This window comes from Labeo rohita, chromosome 8 (genome assembly GCF_022985175.1).
Source record: "Labeo rohita strain BAU-BD-2019 chromosome 8, IGBB_LRoh.1.0, whole genome shotgun sequence".
Taxonomy (NCBI): domain Eukaryota; kingdom Metazoa; phylum Chordata; class Actinopteri; order Cypriniformes; family Cyprinidae; genus Labeo; species Labeo rohita.
Genome location: NC_066876.1, coordinates 24,891,925 through 24,906,782, shown reverse-complemented (window position 1 = coordinate 24,906,782; position 14,858 = coordinate 24,891,925). Strand labels below are relative to the sequence as shown.

Here is a 14,858-nt window from a genome sequence, read left to right as displayed (position 1 = left end):
TTCCAATTAACTAAAGATGTTACAAATCTGCCTGGAAGAGGACGTGTGTCTATATCGTTCTAATGCATGGTGAGGAGGAGAGTTTGAGTGCCCAAAGACTCACCAAGGATCACAGCTGGAGAACTGCAGAGATGAGTCGAGTCTCGGGGTCAGAAAGCCTAAAAAAAAATAAATTAAAAGTACAACATGTCTACAGTTAAATATACTGCTGGATCTTTAATGTTGTGGGCCTGGACATCTTGTTCAGATACAGTTTTATGCAAATGTTTGGGAATCCCTTGCAGTATCTGTGAAAATGTGAATAATACTGTGTGTGTACTGTGTACTTAATACTGTGTGTGGTTACCTGGATGATCTATGACTGTTTTTTTTTTTTGTTTTGTTTTGTTTTGTGATGGTTGCTTATGAGTCCCTTGTTTGTTCTGAACAGTTAAACTGAGCACTGTTCTTTAGAAAAATCCTCCAGGTCCTGCAGATTCTTCAGTTTTACAGTATCTTTTGCATATTTGAACCCTTTCCAGTAGTGACTGTATGATTTTGAGATTCATCTTTTCACACTGAGGACAATTGAGGGACTCAAACACAGCTATTAAAAAAGGTTTAAACATTCACTGATCCAGAAGGAAACACGATGCGTTGAGAAAACTTTTGGAATTCGAAGTTCAAGGTAAATTGTACTTAATTTGTCTTCTGGGAAACATGCAAGTATCTTCTGTTGCTTCCAAAGGGCAGTACTAAAAGGAAAAAATGATATTTTGACAAAATAAGAAAAATGTAAGAAAAATCTTCATCCTGTTCAAAAGTTTTCACCCCCCGTACATGGCATCATAGATTCTGTCAAATACCAACAGAATACAAATCTAAACCTGGCTGCCTCTGTTAGAAATCTTATAATAGGCCATGGTTGGTTCTTCCATCAAGACAGTGATCCAAAACAAACATCACAAAAAAAACACAAACACAAAAATGTGTCACTGAGTACAAAATGAAGCTTCTGCCATGGCCGTCCCAGTTCCCTGACCTGAACCCTAGAAAATGAGTGGGGTGAATTGAAGAGAAGGAGCACCAACATGGAGCTGAGAATCTGAAGGATCTGGAGAGATTCTGTATGAAGGAATGGTCTCTGTTCTCCAAACTCATCAGGCATTAAAGGAGAAAACTCAGAGCTGTTATCTTGGGAAAAGGACGTTGCAATAATCAGATGCCAATAACTGTGGCCAACATGAACTAGAGAGCAACATTTATTTCATATAGAGATTTTCCCCCCACATTCCTTTGTCTTACTTCAGAATTTTGTGCATTTTTAAAATTAAAGATCAAAAGGATAAATGATGCAGATTTTTTTTTCACAGCCACATTTGCTCATATTTACCAAGGGTGCCACTAGTAGTGGAGGGCACTGCACTTGGCAATAAATATAATTCAGATTTTTTAGGAAAGATGTTTCATCAGATGAACAATTGGTATGTCTATGGCAGAAAAGGGGAATGTTCAGGAAACCTGTTATTACTTGTGAAATTCCATTTGGAGACACTAATGATGCAAAAAATACAAACTTCCCTTTTAAATTAATAGTTCACCCAAAAATGAAAATTCTGTTATTGTAAACACAATTCTGTTCATTTACGCTTAAAAGGGCTGCAGAGATGACAGTTTTGTAGGCCAAAACTTGGAAATGAGTTAGTATTTTAGAACTTCCAATTGCACTGTCCTAAAGTTAATGGGTTGTTTGAAAAGTTTCTTGGTTAAATGCCTGAAATAACGTCTGTGGTGAACACAAGCTCAAGATATTTTCATGACATAAAATAAATCAGCAATTCCTCCTTACATGTGTGTTTTTTGAAAGCTTTTAATTGTTTTGAAAAAGGCGGTTGCTAAATGGGATGACAGAGTTTGTCAGGGACATTAAAATTGATCACGCCAAACAAGTAAACTCATCGCTTTCATGGATTTCTTTTTTCTTTTAAATAAAGACTGGTGGTGATGTTTCTGAAGATTATCATAAGGAACAAAACATCTAAGAGTCAAATCTGTGTTGGTCACAGAGCTTATTTTCTGCATAATCTAAAAGCCAAAGAAAAAAATCCTATTGGGTTTCTTGATTCTTCCAGGCTGGTCTACAAAAACACGCTATTACTGCAGCACTCTATTCAGATCAATATCATAATTTCACAGTAGTGGTAAATGGTGTGCAAAGAGCCCCACAGCAATACAAATTCATGTATGACGCAAGTGGGCATAATTCTCACAAATGACAATTGATATAGATATGTCGCATGGCATAATTTAGTTAATCACATCAAGAAAAAGTGAACGTCACATAAATATTTACAAATTTGTCATATCACCACTAAAAGATATTGAAAATGAGACCTCTGAGAATTCCTAAATTACATTTTTAGGGGATCTCTTGTGACATTTCGGTTTTCTAACGCAGCAGATTTGTCAAAACAGCCAAACGAAATGCACATTAGCCATTCTTTAATCTCCTCGCTCTCTTTCCTTTTCTCCTTTTGCCACCTCGCACTTCTTTCACAGCACATCGAGAAAGCTTGCTTTTGGAAGGACTAGGGTAGCGCCCGCTATTTTTACATTTTTCATCATTCATCAGGCAACCATGGCGACGGCTCACAACATTGCCTCACACAAGTCCTAATGACATAAGCGCTCTTTCCTGGATGCCGTCTCCTCGGCTCCATCCCTGAACAGACTTACTCAAAACTCATCTGCTATTGTACTCTCTCGCTGTGTGGCTATGGAACCATCAGTGTCAGCATTAGAACCTTCTGGAATTCTCATCCAGAGGAGAGAGATGGTTCCAAACCTTGCCTCAGCCTCTCCAGAGCTCAGAGCTGAGGCACCTCGCATGGATCATTTATTTCGGTGGTGGCCACCAGAAACCACCTCTCAGTTTTTTTTCTCCCCATATGTTCTTTCATAATGCAGTGACGCTGATAGTGTGCATTTGTGGGTTTCTTCCTTCACTGCATGATCACTGAACAGCTTTTTAGTTGCTATTTCTGGTGTAGCCCATTCCGGTTAAAGTGTTTTTTTTTATCCCTAAGATTCCATCGCTATCAATTCGAATGTGATAAATTAGTCATCCGAGGCGGATTATTTTATTTTCACTGAGAGAGGATTCCGAGAGAAAACAAACAACTAAAAAACTGGTTAGTCTAATTGTTGATTATGTGCAACCTTTTTGCAGGCTTACTATTTTTTTTATCATTTTATTGGCATGACTATTTTACTATAATATCGTCTAAGCAACATACATAATACTAATAGTTTACATTCATACATTCACATCACTTACAAAAATTTACTATGGTTTTACTACAAATAAAACCAAAAAACATGGTAACCACAAAATAACCATGGTTTCGCTACACTAACTTTGTAACCATAGTAGGGTATTCGTAGTAAACCTGTGGTTATATAAATGGTTATACACCAAAAAACATGGCTACTACACTTTTAATATAACAAAACAATGGTTAATTTTTGTAAGAGATTTGTATACAATTGGCTAACACTGCATTCTTATGTATGAATTTTATCAGTTATTAAATGAGAAGAAGAATACTACTGTACAGTTGAAGTCAAAAGTTTACATACACCTTGCAGAATCTGCAAAATGTTAATTATTTTACCAAAATAAGAGGGATCATACAAAATGCATGTTATTTTATTTAGCACTGACCTGATTAAGGTATTTCACATAAAAAAAATGAAGGAAAAAACAATGCATTAAGAGCTGGGGGAGGAGGGTGAAAACTTTTTGATTTAGAAGATCAGGGTAAATTTAACTTATTTTGTCTTCTGGGGAACATGTAAGTATCTTCAGTAGCTTTTGAAGGACAGTAATAAATGAAGAAAAAAAGGTATTTAGGCAAAATAAGAAAACTGTACACATCCTCATTCCTTTCAAAAGTTTACACCCCTCACTCTTAATGCATTGTTTTCTTTCTGGAGCATTAGTGAACATTAGAAACTTCTGTAATGGGTGCATAAAAGTCCCTCAGTTGTCCTCAGTGTGAAAAGACGGCTCTCAAAATCATACAGTCATTGTTGGAAAGGGTTCAAATACACAAAAATGCTGAAAAAACAAAGGATTTGTGGGACCTAAATGATTTTTCTGAAGAACAACAGGCAGTTTAACTGTTCAGGACAAACAAGGGAAACATAAACAACTATCACTAAACAAAACAAAACAATAACACAGCTGTGGATAATTCAGATAACAACACAGTATTAATAATCAAGTGTATGTAAACTTTTGAACTGTCTCATTTTTATAAATTCAACTATTTTTTTTTCTCTTGTGGACTAACATCTTTTATGTGAAATTTATTATTCAGGTCAGTACTAAATAAAAAATAACATGCATTTAGTATGATCCCTCTTATTTTGGTAAAATAATTAACATTTAGCAGATTCTGCGAGGTGTATGTAAACTTTTGACTTTTGTATGTATGTGTACTGTACTAGTAAAATAATGTTGAATTGAATAATTTATAAAGCTTAAGAAATTAACGTTAACCCCAACTTTTATTGTAAAACCAAATAAACAATATAAACTCAATGTCGTACATTTCTGCATTGAATTTGCATTCGAACTGCGCAATCAGTGCGCAGCTTTAACGCAAAAAAACATTTGTGACCGAACACGGAAGTAGTTCAAAGAAACTCCCGCGTACTTTTCATTGTTTGGATAAGCCATGTGCGTTTGCTAGATATGCATTGTGTTTACAACTGAATGGCTACGATGTCTAAACTAAAGAGGAAGAAATCATCGATCGAGGAGAGTAGATGCGAGCGACAGTCGAGGAACAAAAAGTCAAATGACAGTCTGAGTGAAGTACAGGACAGCAGCTGCAGCACAACATCTAACGTTACAGGCAGGTAAGTTTAATGCCACGGCATTTAATAATCAGCAAGTGAACCTCTCTTAATAATATGGTAATATAATAGAATTTTTTGAAACATACTGTAATGATATTTTGACTTAATACTATTTTCCTGTTCAATCCTGCAGGACGAGGTGGTGGGAGAGCTCTGATTTAAGTGATGCGGAGAGACTCTGGGCTCTTACCTTGAGAGCTTTTTGCCCATCCCTGCAGTCTGATCAGGAAGAACGTATTCCACAGCTCCCCCCACCTTCATCCACGGTAATACATCAGTTTATCATCAGTCGTTATCATGGAAAAGGGAGGGGCTCTATGTTTGTAGGTCTGTTTGAGGTTGTTAGGGGAATAAAAATTGGCTTAACACGCAGTAGTTATTCAGTCTCATACTATTGTATGACTCTATTTTATATAGTATAAATAATTCCTGCATTGTCTCCTGAAATGGATGTTAGATGCAAATCCACACTATAAGGTCTAGAGTTGACCTTGTACCAACACATCATAAACACTTAATTCTCTTCACCAAAATGTCACTTACAATTATACATCACAGTTTTTAAAAAAGGGACCCACCCTTTAACTCAAAGACTTATAATTTTAGATTTTCCTCTGTGCATGGAAAAAGTAGGCTCGATGTTATTTTCCATGGAGATGAGAGGATGGACGGTACCAAATTGTCCTGTTCAGAATTGGCTGTGGTGTGTTGTCATGGGCAACATGTTTATTTAATAAACAACATTTTCCGTGAAATGGGCCCACTTTGGTGTCTCATTACTTAAAAGCATACAACAAATAACATTTGAGGTACAAATCCCAAACAGTTAAAATCATAAAGCATTATCAGAATTTAGTTTAAAATTGGTTCTGGTGATTGACATTAACTGTGTTTGTCCCAGATTAATGTTTTATTTTTGTTTTGGAAAACATATATTTACTAGTTTCGTTTTCAATTGCATTTTTTCAGGTTTACAAAAAGTATATTTTACATTTAGTTTTTCCATATAAAATATTCATGTAGTTTAATCTCAGGAGGCAAAGTGCAAAGTGGCAATTATACCTAATTTCCTCAGTGTTTATCTTAAAAAATGATGCAATGTTAAGAAACAAAGGAATGTTTCTCTTTTTTTGTGAAAAAACATGCAATTAGTTGGCATTAGTTGATTTTCATTGGCTCACTGTCACATGTCAGTTTGGGTTTAAAAGTGTTTGCTTGACTTTTTTTTTCTTTTTCTTTGGCTGTTCTTCTGAGCCACTAACAAAGCTGGTATCCAAACAGCTGTTTTTGTGTAAAATGTGTAAATTGTATTGCTAATGGAAGGCTCTAATTCACAAGTGTGACAATTGGTGTAATAGTGTGATTTTCTTTCTCTTCAGAAAACTCTTGTACAAGTAAGTGATTGGAGGTGGTGCAGTGCAGATGAAGATGTTAATCCCCCTCCAGATTTGCCTGCTCCGTCTTTTCTCGCTACCCCACCACAAGTGAATGGCTTCAGTGCCCCTCCACAACCTCCAGCAGAAGAAAACACAGGGGAATCTGTCCCACCAGCCATCACTGATCAAGAGAATCATGCATCTTCACCTGATCAGGAAAGTGACGAACAAACTGTTCAGCCGCACCACCTAGAAGTCAATTGCATTGAGTTGTCCAAAGAACAGAGTGACTCAGCGACGCAAGAAGTTAAAAGAAGATCTGGAGCAGGATTGGATGTAGAATCTGGAGCAGGGAACGGGGCAAAAACAGGTGCAGGAGGATCTGGATCATGGTTAAGAATGATATCTGAAGCAGAAGGATCGGTATCAGGCATGGGAACAAAACAAGGAGCAGGTGGATCTGGAGCAGGGCAGAAAGTAAAATCTGGAGCAAGTCAGCGGGCAAAATCAGGAGAAAGAGGATTGGATGCGGAATCTGGACTAGGGAAGGGGGTAAAAACAGGATCACGGCTAAGAACAATATCTGAAGCTGTTTCAAGTATGGGAACAAAACAAGGAGCAGGTGGATCTGGATCAGGGCAGAGAGCAAAATCTGGGCTAGTAGGATTTGGAGAAAATCCAGGAACAAGTGGATCTGGATTGGGGCAGGGAACAAAATCCGGATCAGAGTTCGGAACAAAATCAGTAGCAGACGGATCTGGAGCAACATCTAGATCAAGAATGGAGTGCTGCCCAATGTGTTTGATGCCATTTCCTGCAGGGTGAGTGTATATTTCATGTAAATAGGTCAAAATTTTCACAAAGTTGTCGGCGCCGATAGAGTACGTACATTACGCTGCGTTATGGGCGTCACGAGTTTGAATCCTGGCTTGAGGACCCTTCCCGATCCCACCCCAATGGCATGTAATGTTACTAGGTTTGCTTCAGCGCCCCAAAATGTCACATTGGGTTACGGCCACGAAATATCCAGTGCATAAAACCTACGATTTCCTAACATTTTCCAATTTGGCATTGATTTTGGCAGCTGAACAGCGAGAGTAGTTTTAGCAAATAATCTTGTTGGAAATCCATGTAAATAAACTGACACTTGTGATTCAGAATGCAAAACCTGAAGTTCTTTGTTCTTCTTCACTGGAGTTCTCATTTCTCAGATGCTTATTAAAAACAGATTCAGGTGTTTTGTAGCAGCAAACTCACCAAATGAGAATACAGGGGATGTGATTTGCTCTCACTGTTGAGTAGATACATGTTCTGGAACACCAGAGACTGGAAGACTGAGATCAGCTTTGGCACTAGAGATGTTTAGCTGGCTCTTTAGGTAAAGCCAGAACATACACACGCTCACTCTCATGAACCCCTTGGCAAAACAGCTTTACTAGGCTGTAAGATGAAGTGTTGGTGGACAGAATCATGCATTCTATCACCTCTTTCAAATGGCCAAAATAAAATTAGTCATTTGCTGGAGAAAGACATTTTATTTTCCCTAAATGAAATGGATTTGAGTGTTTGCGCCTTGGGTGCTGGTGGAGCGCTGCGAGATGGATATCGCAGCCACGGTTATGTAACCCACTCCTGGATGTGATGTCATCCCTGCAGATGTAGAGCAGAGGATCCAGTTCAGATGGGATTTATATTTATTTGATGCTTTATGAGCACTTGATTCTTCATTTTGATTGATGAACATAGCAACGTTTAGCAGCTGTTACTGTTGTAGTATAGTATGAAGTATGCAAAGTATTACACAACACATAACATTGGATTCTGAGGCTTAAACAATAATGAGGTAGTACAGATGGAAATACCCTGGAACCTCATGACAAATTAGTCTGTAGATGTACATCAGTTATTTAAATATGAATCTGCTTTTCTGCCACTGAATAAGAAATAAAAACAAGGTCATTGCGACTTTTTATCTCACAATTCTGACAATTTCTTGCAACTGCAAGTTTATATTGGGCAATTCTGACTGTTTCTTTTTCTCTCAGAATTGCGTGATACAAACTTACAATTCAGATTTTTTTTCCCCAAAATTGCATGATACAAACTTGCAATTCCGACTTTTTCCCCTCAGAATTGATCCAAACTCGCTATTCCAATTTTTTCTCAGAATTGCATGATACAGTCTCGCAATTCCAAATTTGTTTCAAAATTGCGTGATACAAACTCGCTATTCAGACTTTTTTTCCTCAGAATTGCATGATACAAGCTCACTATTCCAATTTTTCTCAGAATTGCATGATACAAACTCGCAATTCCAACTTTTTTCCCAAAATTGCATGATACAAACTCGCAATTCCGATTTTTTTCTCAGAATTGCGTGATACAAACTCACGATTCCAACTTTTTTCCCAAAATTGCATGATACAAACTCGTTATTCCAATTTTTCTCACAATTGTGTGATACAAACTCGCAATTCCAACTTTTTTCCCAAAATTGCATGATACAAACTCGCTATCCCAATTTTTTCTCAGAATTGCGTGATACAATCTCGCAATTCCAAATTTGTTTCAGAATTGCATGATACAAACTCACAATTCTGACTTTTTTTTCTCAGAATTGCATGATACAAGCTCACTATTCCAATTTTTCTCAGAATTGCGTGATGCAAACTCGCAATTCCAACTTTTTTCCCAAAATTGCATGATACAAACTCACAATTCCGAATTTTTTCTCAGAATTGTGATACAAACTCGCGATTCCAACTTTTTTTCCCAAAATTGCATAATACAAACTCGCAATTCCGAATTTTTTTCTCAGAATTGCGTGATACAAACTCGTTATTCCAATTTTTTCTCAGAATTGTGTGATACAAACTCGCAATTCCGAATTTTTTCCCAAAATTGCATGATACAAACTCGCAATTCCGAATTTTTTCTCAGAATTGCGTGATACAAACTCGTTATTCCAATTTTTTCTCAGAATTGTGATACAAACTCGCAATTCCAACTTTTTTCCCAAAATTGCATGATACAAACTCGCAATTCCAGCTTTTTTCTCAGAATTGCATGATACAAACTCGCGATTCCAAATTTTTTTCCCAAAATTGCATAATACAAACTCGCAATTCCGAATTTTTTTCTCAGAATTGCATGATACAAACTCACTATTCCAATTTTTTTTCCCCCAAAACTGCATGATACAAATTTGCAATTCTGACTTTTTTTTCTCAGAATTGCATGATACAAACTCGCAATTCCAACTTTTTTCCCAAAATTGCATGATACAAACTTGCAATTCTGAATTTTTTCTCAGAATTGCATGATATAGACTCGCAATTCTGCCTTTTTTTCTCGGAATTGTGAGATACATACTTGCTATTCTGACTTGCTATTCTGACTCTGAACTTGCCGTTCTGAGAAAGTCAAAAGTGCAACAAATTCATAATTATGACTTTTCTTAGAATTCTGAGTTCATACCTCGCAGTTGTTACTTTTTTCTCAGAATTGAGAGTTTATATCTCACAATTCTGACTTTATAACACGCAGTTGTGAGTTAAGTCAGAATTCTGAGATATACATTGCAAGTTTGTATCACGCAATTCTGAGAAAAATTGGAATAGTGAGCTTGTATCATGCAATTCTGAGGAAAAAAAAGTCAGAATTGTGAGTTTGTATCATGCAGTTCTGAGGAAAAAAAGTCTGAATAGCGAGTTTGTATCACGCAATTCTGAAACAAATTTGAAATTGCGAGACTGTATCACGCAATTCTGAGAAAAAATTGGAATAGCGAGTTTGTATCAATTCTGAGGGGAAAAAGTCGGAATTGCAAGTTTGTATCATGCAATTTTGGGGAAAAAAAAATCTGAATTGTAAGTTTGTATCACGCAATTCTGAGAGAAAAAGAAACAGTCAGAATTGCCCAATATAAACTTGCAGTTGCAAGAAATTGTCAGAATTGAGAGTTTATATCTCACAATTCTGACTTTATAACACGCAATTGTGAGTTAAGTCAGAATTCTGAGATATACATTTGCAATTCTGAGAACATAGTCTTTTTCCCCCTCAGAATTTGACTATATAACTCAGTTGCGAGTTTATATCTCACAATTTTGAGAAAAAAGTCAGAATGGCGAGATTCAAACTCGCATTCACAAGAAAAAATATACTTGCAATTCCAATACATGAAATCAGAATTGCGAGATAACTATATATACTTATATCCCACTATTTTGACCTTGTAACTCGCAATTGCGAGTTTATATCATGCAATTCATGCAAAGTCAGAATTGCGTGTTTGTATTACAATGTAAACTCGCAATTGCAAGAAAAAAGTCAGAATTGTGAGATAAAAAATTGTAATTACCTTTTTTAAAAAAAAAAATTATTCAGTGGCAGAAATAGGCTTTCATAGTTTTGTTATAAAGTAGAAATACTTTTGGAAACGTGTCGCCTTCACACATGCTGTTTAGTTCTTCTTAACTGAGAGACTACATGGAATATTTGTACTTTTAATTTATTTATGTAAATTATTTATATAAATATAATGTACAAAAATTCATTTTTCACACTTTGTAGATCCATTTACAGTATAATATAGTTTAATCTTATTTTAGAAATACAAATTTACGATATAAAATTCATAATAATAATAATAAGCTAATGTTAATTTGGGAACATTTGTTAACATTGGTTAATGTATTAACTAACAAAAACTAACAGTGAGCAATATTGTTTTTTCAACAATACTCTTTGTCAGTGTTAGTTAATGCATATATAATTGTTCAGGCTTTTATAGGTGTCATTTTCACCTTGCTGTCATCTTCACCCAATGCCAACTCTCCAAAAAGGCTGTTTATGAACTTTTCTGCCCGTGAACTTTGGAGCACTTCTCAGAAAGAGGAAACACTATGTTGAAACATGGCAGACTGTGAGTGTACTTAAAGAGAGGAGGAAGAGAAACTCTAAGAAGGACAGTTATTCATCAGAACGGGTCAAAAAGTCACCAGATTCTTGCGAGTGCTCCTTCGGCGTGGTGGGCAGCGCTGAACCTCACAGAACAAGGCAGCACTTTGTTGCGAGCGCAGGGCTGGCGTGCGCCGCTGCCCGCTCTCTGCCCGCCATGTGTACATTGGCCAGACTGCAGAGCACAGCAGAACACAGGCGGCCCCGTGAGAGAGACACAATGAGCGCTCTTGTCTAGGGAAGGACAGATAGAGAAACGGGCAGATATAAAGAGCGAGTTTCCGAGGGCGTCGATGCGAGCCGAGGGCAAGACTGGTGATGAAGAGATGGAAATCTTGATGGAGGGAATCAGGGTGGGTTGGCACACGTAGATTCACAGAATGGTTTTGAGGTTTGCTGCTGGGAAGCATCAAGCCGTCTGGGTTGGAAAAGGGATTAGAGAGGAAAGGAAGGAGTCTTGAAGGGAAGGGGAATACAAACAGATGAATGCGACTGGAAATGAGTGGCGTTTGGGGGAGGAATCGTACTTCGAACGGTCATTGGAAAGTCAAATTTAAAAGCTGGTGACCTTGCAGTTTATGCGTGCTTGTTAACCGGCAGCTTACTACGACAAACTATTCCTCTGTGATTTATTTTTGCACGCACACATACTGTAAATAGATTTATTCCCTTAGTAGTCCGCTACTACAAAAAAGCCACCAACTATTCATGAGTAAACAATCTTCAATCTTAGAAAAAAGTGCATGAATTCTAACAGTGATGTTTTAGCAAATGCATGTAAATAATTGTTGGAAACCAAGAGAAAATCTGATAGGAGAAGCATAAATTACTGAAGCGTTTTCAGATAAATGCTTTTTGAGTGATATCAGGGGATCAGCTGCATTGTAAACAGCTTCTCTACGGTCCAAAACTTACATCAACAAGCATTATTCCCAAATTGTTTTGGGAGACAGTGAGGGATCAATAACTTATTATGACTCAAAAAACTTATTTTGTTTCCAAAACTGCTCATTGTGCAAGAGAGAAATGATTTTGTTGTAGCACCCCTGTGTTTGGGTTTACAAACCACATATTACTGGAACAAGCACTCATTTCTCTTAAGTTATTACATTTTGGATTGTGTTTGTGTGTTTTTGCTGTTTGCTATTGTTAAGAGCATGTATGTTTTCTTTTTTTTTTTTTTTTTCAGGTTCACCCAAATGGAATGCGATGGTCATCTTGCACAATGTTTATCAGAGATGCATGAAGATATTATTTGGTGATGATAAAGAAATTCGCTTATATTATTTTAGATACTTGTGTTTTCCTTTATGTTCCATTTTGATTATCGTAAGCAGTAAATACCTTAGTACTTAATGACAAGCTAGTCTTTAGATGTATATAAGTTATTTAAAAATGAATTTGCGTTTTGAGAATTCTGAGTTTTGTATGCAAGCCCATTTCCACTAAGTAAAAATTAAAAAAAGGTAACTGCAGCTTTTTATCTCACAGTTCTGACTTCTTTTCTTGCATTTGTGAGTTTACATCTGGCAGTTTACATCTTTTTTTTCCTAAGAATTGCGTTTTTGTCTCAGAATTGCATGATACAGACTTGCAGTTCTAAGAAATAAACTCGAAAGGTGCGAGGTGTAAAGTAAGAATTGCGAGATATAAACTCACAATTGTGACTTTTCTCGGAATTGCTATTTTATATCCCACAATTATGACTTTTTTCGCAGAATTGCGAGTTTATATATCGGAATTATGATTTTATAATATGCAATTCTGAGTTAAGTCAGAATTTTCAGATATAAACTTTCTGAGAACATCTCACCTCAGAATTGGACTTTATAACTCAGTTGCGGGATTGCGAGATATAAACTCGGAATTGTGAGAAAAAAAGTCAGAATTGCGAGATACAAACTTGCATCTGCAAGAAAAAAAAACAGAATTGCGAGTTATCTTTCTTGCAGTTGTTAATATTCCGCTATTGTGACTCTATAACTCGCAATTATGAGTTTATATCATGCAATTATGAGAAAAAAAGTCTGAGTTTCGAGTTTATATGTTGCAATTCTGACTTTATAATTTGCAGTTGTGAGTTTATATCCCACTATTGTGACTTTATAACTCAAAATTATGAGTTTATATCACATAATTCTGAGAGAAAAAGTCTGAATTTCGAGTTATGTCGCAATTCTGATTTTAAAACTTGCAATTATGAGTTTATATCATGCAATTCTGTGAGAAAAAGTCTGAATCTCAAATTGTTGCAATTCTGACTTTATAACTTGCAGTTGCGAGTTTATATTCCGCTATTGTGACTTTATAACTTGCAATTATGAGTTTATCATGCAATTCTGACAAAAAGTCTAAATTTGGAGTTTATATGTCACATTTCTGACTTTATAACTTGCAATTGCGAGTTTATATCCTGCTATTGTGACTTGTAACTCACAATTTATGAGTTTATATTACATAATTCTGAGAAAAATTTTGAGTTCATGTCCCAATTCTGACTTTATAACTTGCAATTGCGAGTTTATATTCCGCTATTGTGACTTACAACTCGCAATTATGACTTTACGTCATGCTATTCTGAGAAAAAAGTCTGAATTTCGAGTTTGTGTCACAATTCTGACTTTATAACTTGCAATTGTGAGTTTATATCCTGCTATTGACTTTAGAACTCGTAATAATGAGTTTATATCACGCAATTCTGAGAAAAAAAGTATGAATTTCGAGTTTATACGTTGCAATTCTGACTTTGTAACGTGCAATTCCGAGTTTATATCTCAATTCTGAGAAAAAAAATTCAGAATTGCAAGTTTGTATTGTGCAAGTCTGAGGAAAAAGTCAGAATTGTGAGATAAAAGGAATAGTTTACCTAAGAAGGAAGATTTCCTGAAAATGTACTTAACCTCAGGCCATCCAAGATGTAGATGAGTTTGTTTTTTCATCTGAACGGATTTGGTACAGAAATGTAGCCTTACGTTTCTTGCTCACCAATGGATCCTCTGCAGTGAATGGGTGCCATCAGAATGAGATGAGATCAGAGTCCAAACAGCTGAAAAAACATCACAATCCACACAACTCCAGTTCATCAATTAACATCTTGTAAAGTGAAAAGCTGTGTGTTTGTAAGAAACAAATCCGTCATTACAGTGTTTTAACTTTAAACTTTCGCTTCTGGACAAAATATGAACTGTCTTGGACTGTTTTAACTTGTAAACAGTGTTTGATATGTGCATATTTCCCTCTTGATTCAGACAAAATGAATATTATTGAATAGTTTGAATATTGCATTTTAGCCGAAAGCAACAGTTTGAAATTAAAAATGTATTATTTATAGATTTATTAAAAACACATAACTTGTGGATTATTGTGGTTTTTATCAGCTGTTTGTACTCTCATTCTGACGGCACCCATTCACTGCAGAGGATCCACTGGTGAGCAAGTGACGTACTGCCAAATTTTTCCAAACCTGCTGAGATGAAGAAACAAACTCATCTACATACTGCATTGCCTGAAGGCGAGTACATGTTCTTTGGCAAACTATTCCTTAAAAAAAAGATCGATAAATATGCATTGTGCAATAAAGACAGCGTTTGACATGCTCTCTCGCAGACCAGTGTT

General features: G+C 36.2%; 1 protein-coding gene across 1 annotated transcript; it reads left to right on the top strand.

Moving 5' to 3' along the window:
- Positions 1-4,676: 4,676 nt before the first annotated feature.
- On the top strand, positions 4,677-14,777 carry si:ch73-70k4.1 (insulin receptor substrate 4). The gene is made up of 4 exons (XM_051117819.1): positions 4,677-4,905; positions 5,039-5,171; positions 6,285-7,102; positions 12,433-14,777. The coding sequence occupies exons 1-4, from the start codon at positions 4,760-4,762 to the stop codon at positions 12,503-12,505; spliced, it is 1,170 nt and encodes a 389-aa protein (XP_050973776.1). The 5' UTR covers positions 4,677-4,759; the 3' UTR covers positions 12,506-14,777.
- Positions 14,778-14,858: the final 81 nt, after the last annotated feature.

Bases quoted from the DNA above. Each gene is read 5' to 3' on its own strand.
- si:ch73-70k4.1 (XM_051117819.1), top strand. From the start codon at position 4,760: ATGGCTACGATGTCTAAACTAAAGAGGAAGAAATCATCGATCGAGGAG. The intron at 5,172-6,284 runs GTAATACATCAG...CTTTCTCTTCAG, and splicing joins TCCCCCCACCTTCATCCACG to AAAACTCTTGTACAAGTAAG. The intron at 7,103-12,432 runs GTGAGTGTATAT...TTTTTTTTTCAG, and splicing joins TTGATGCCATTTCCTGCAGG to GTTCACCCAAATGGAATGCG.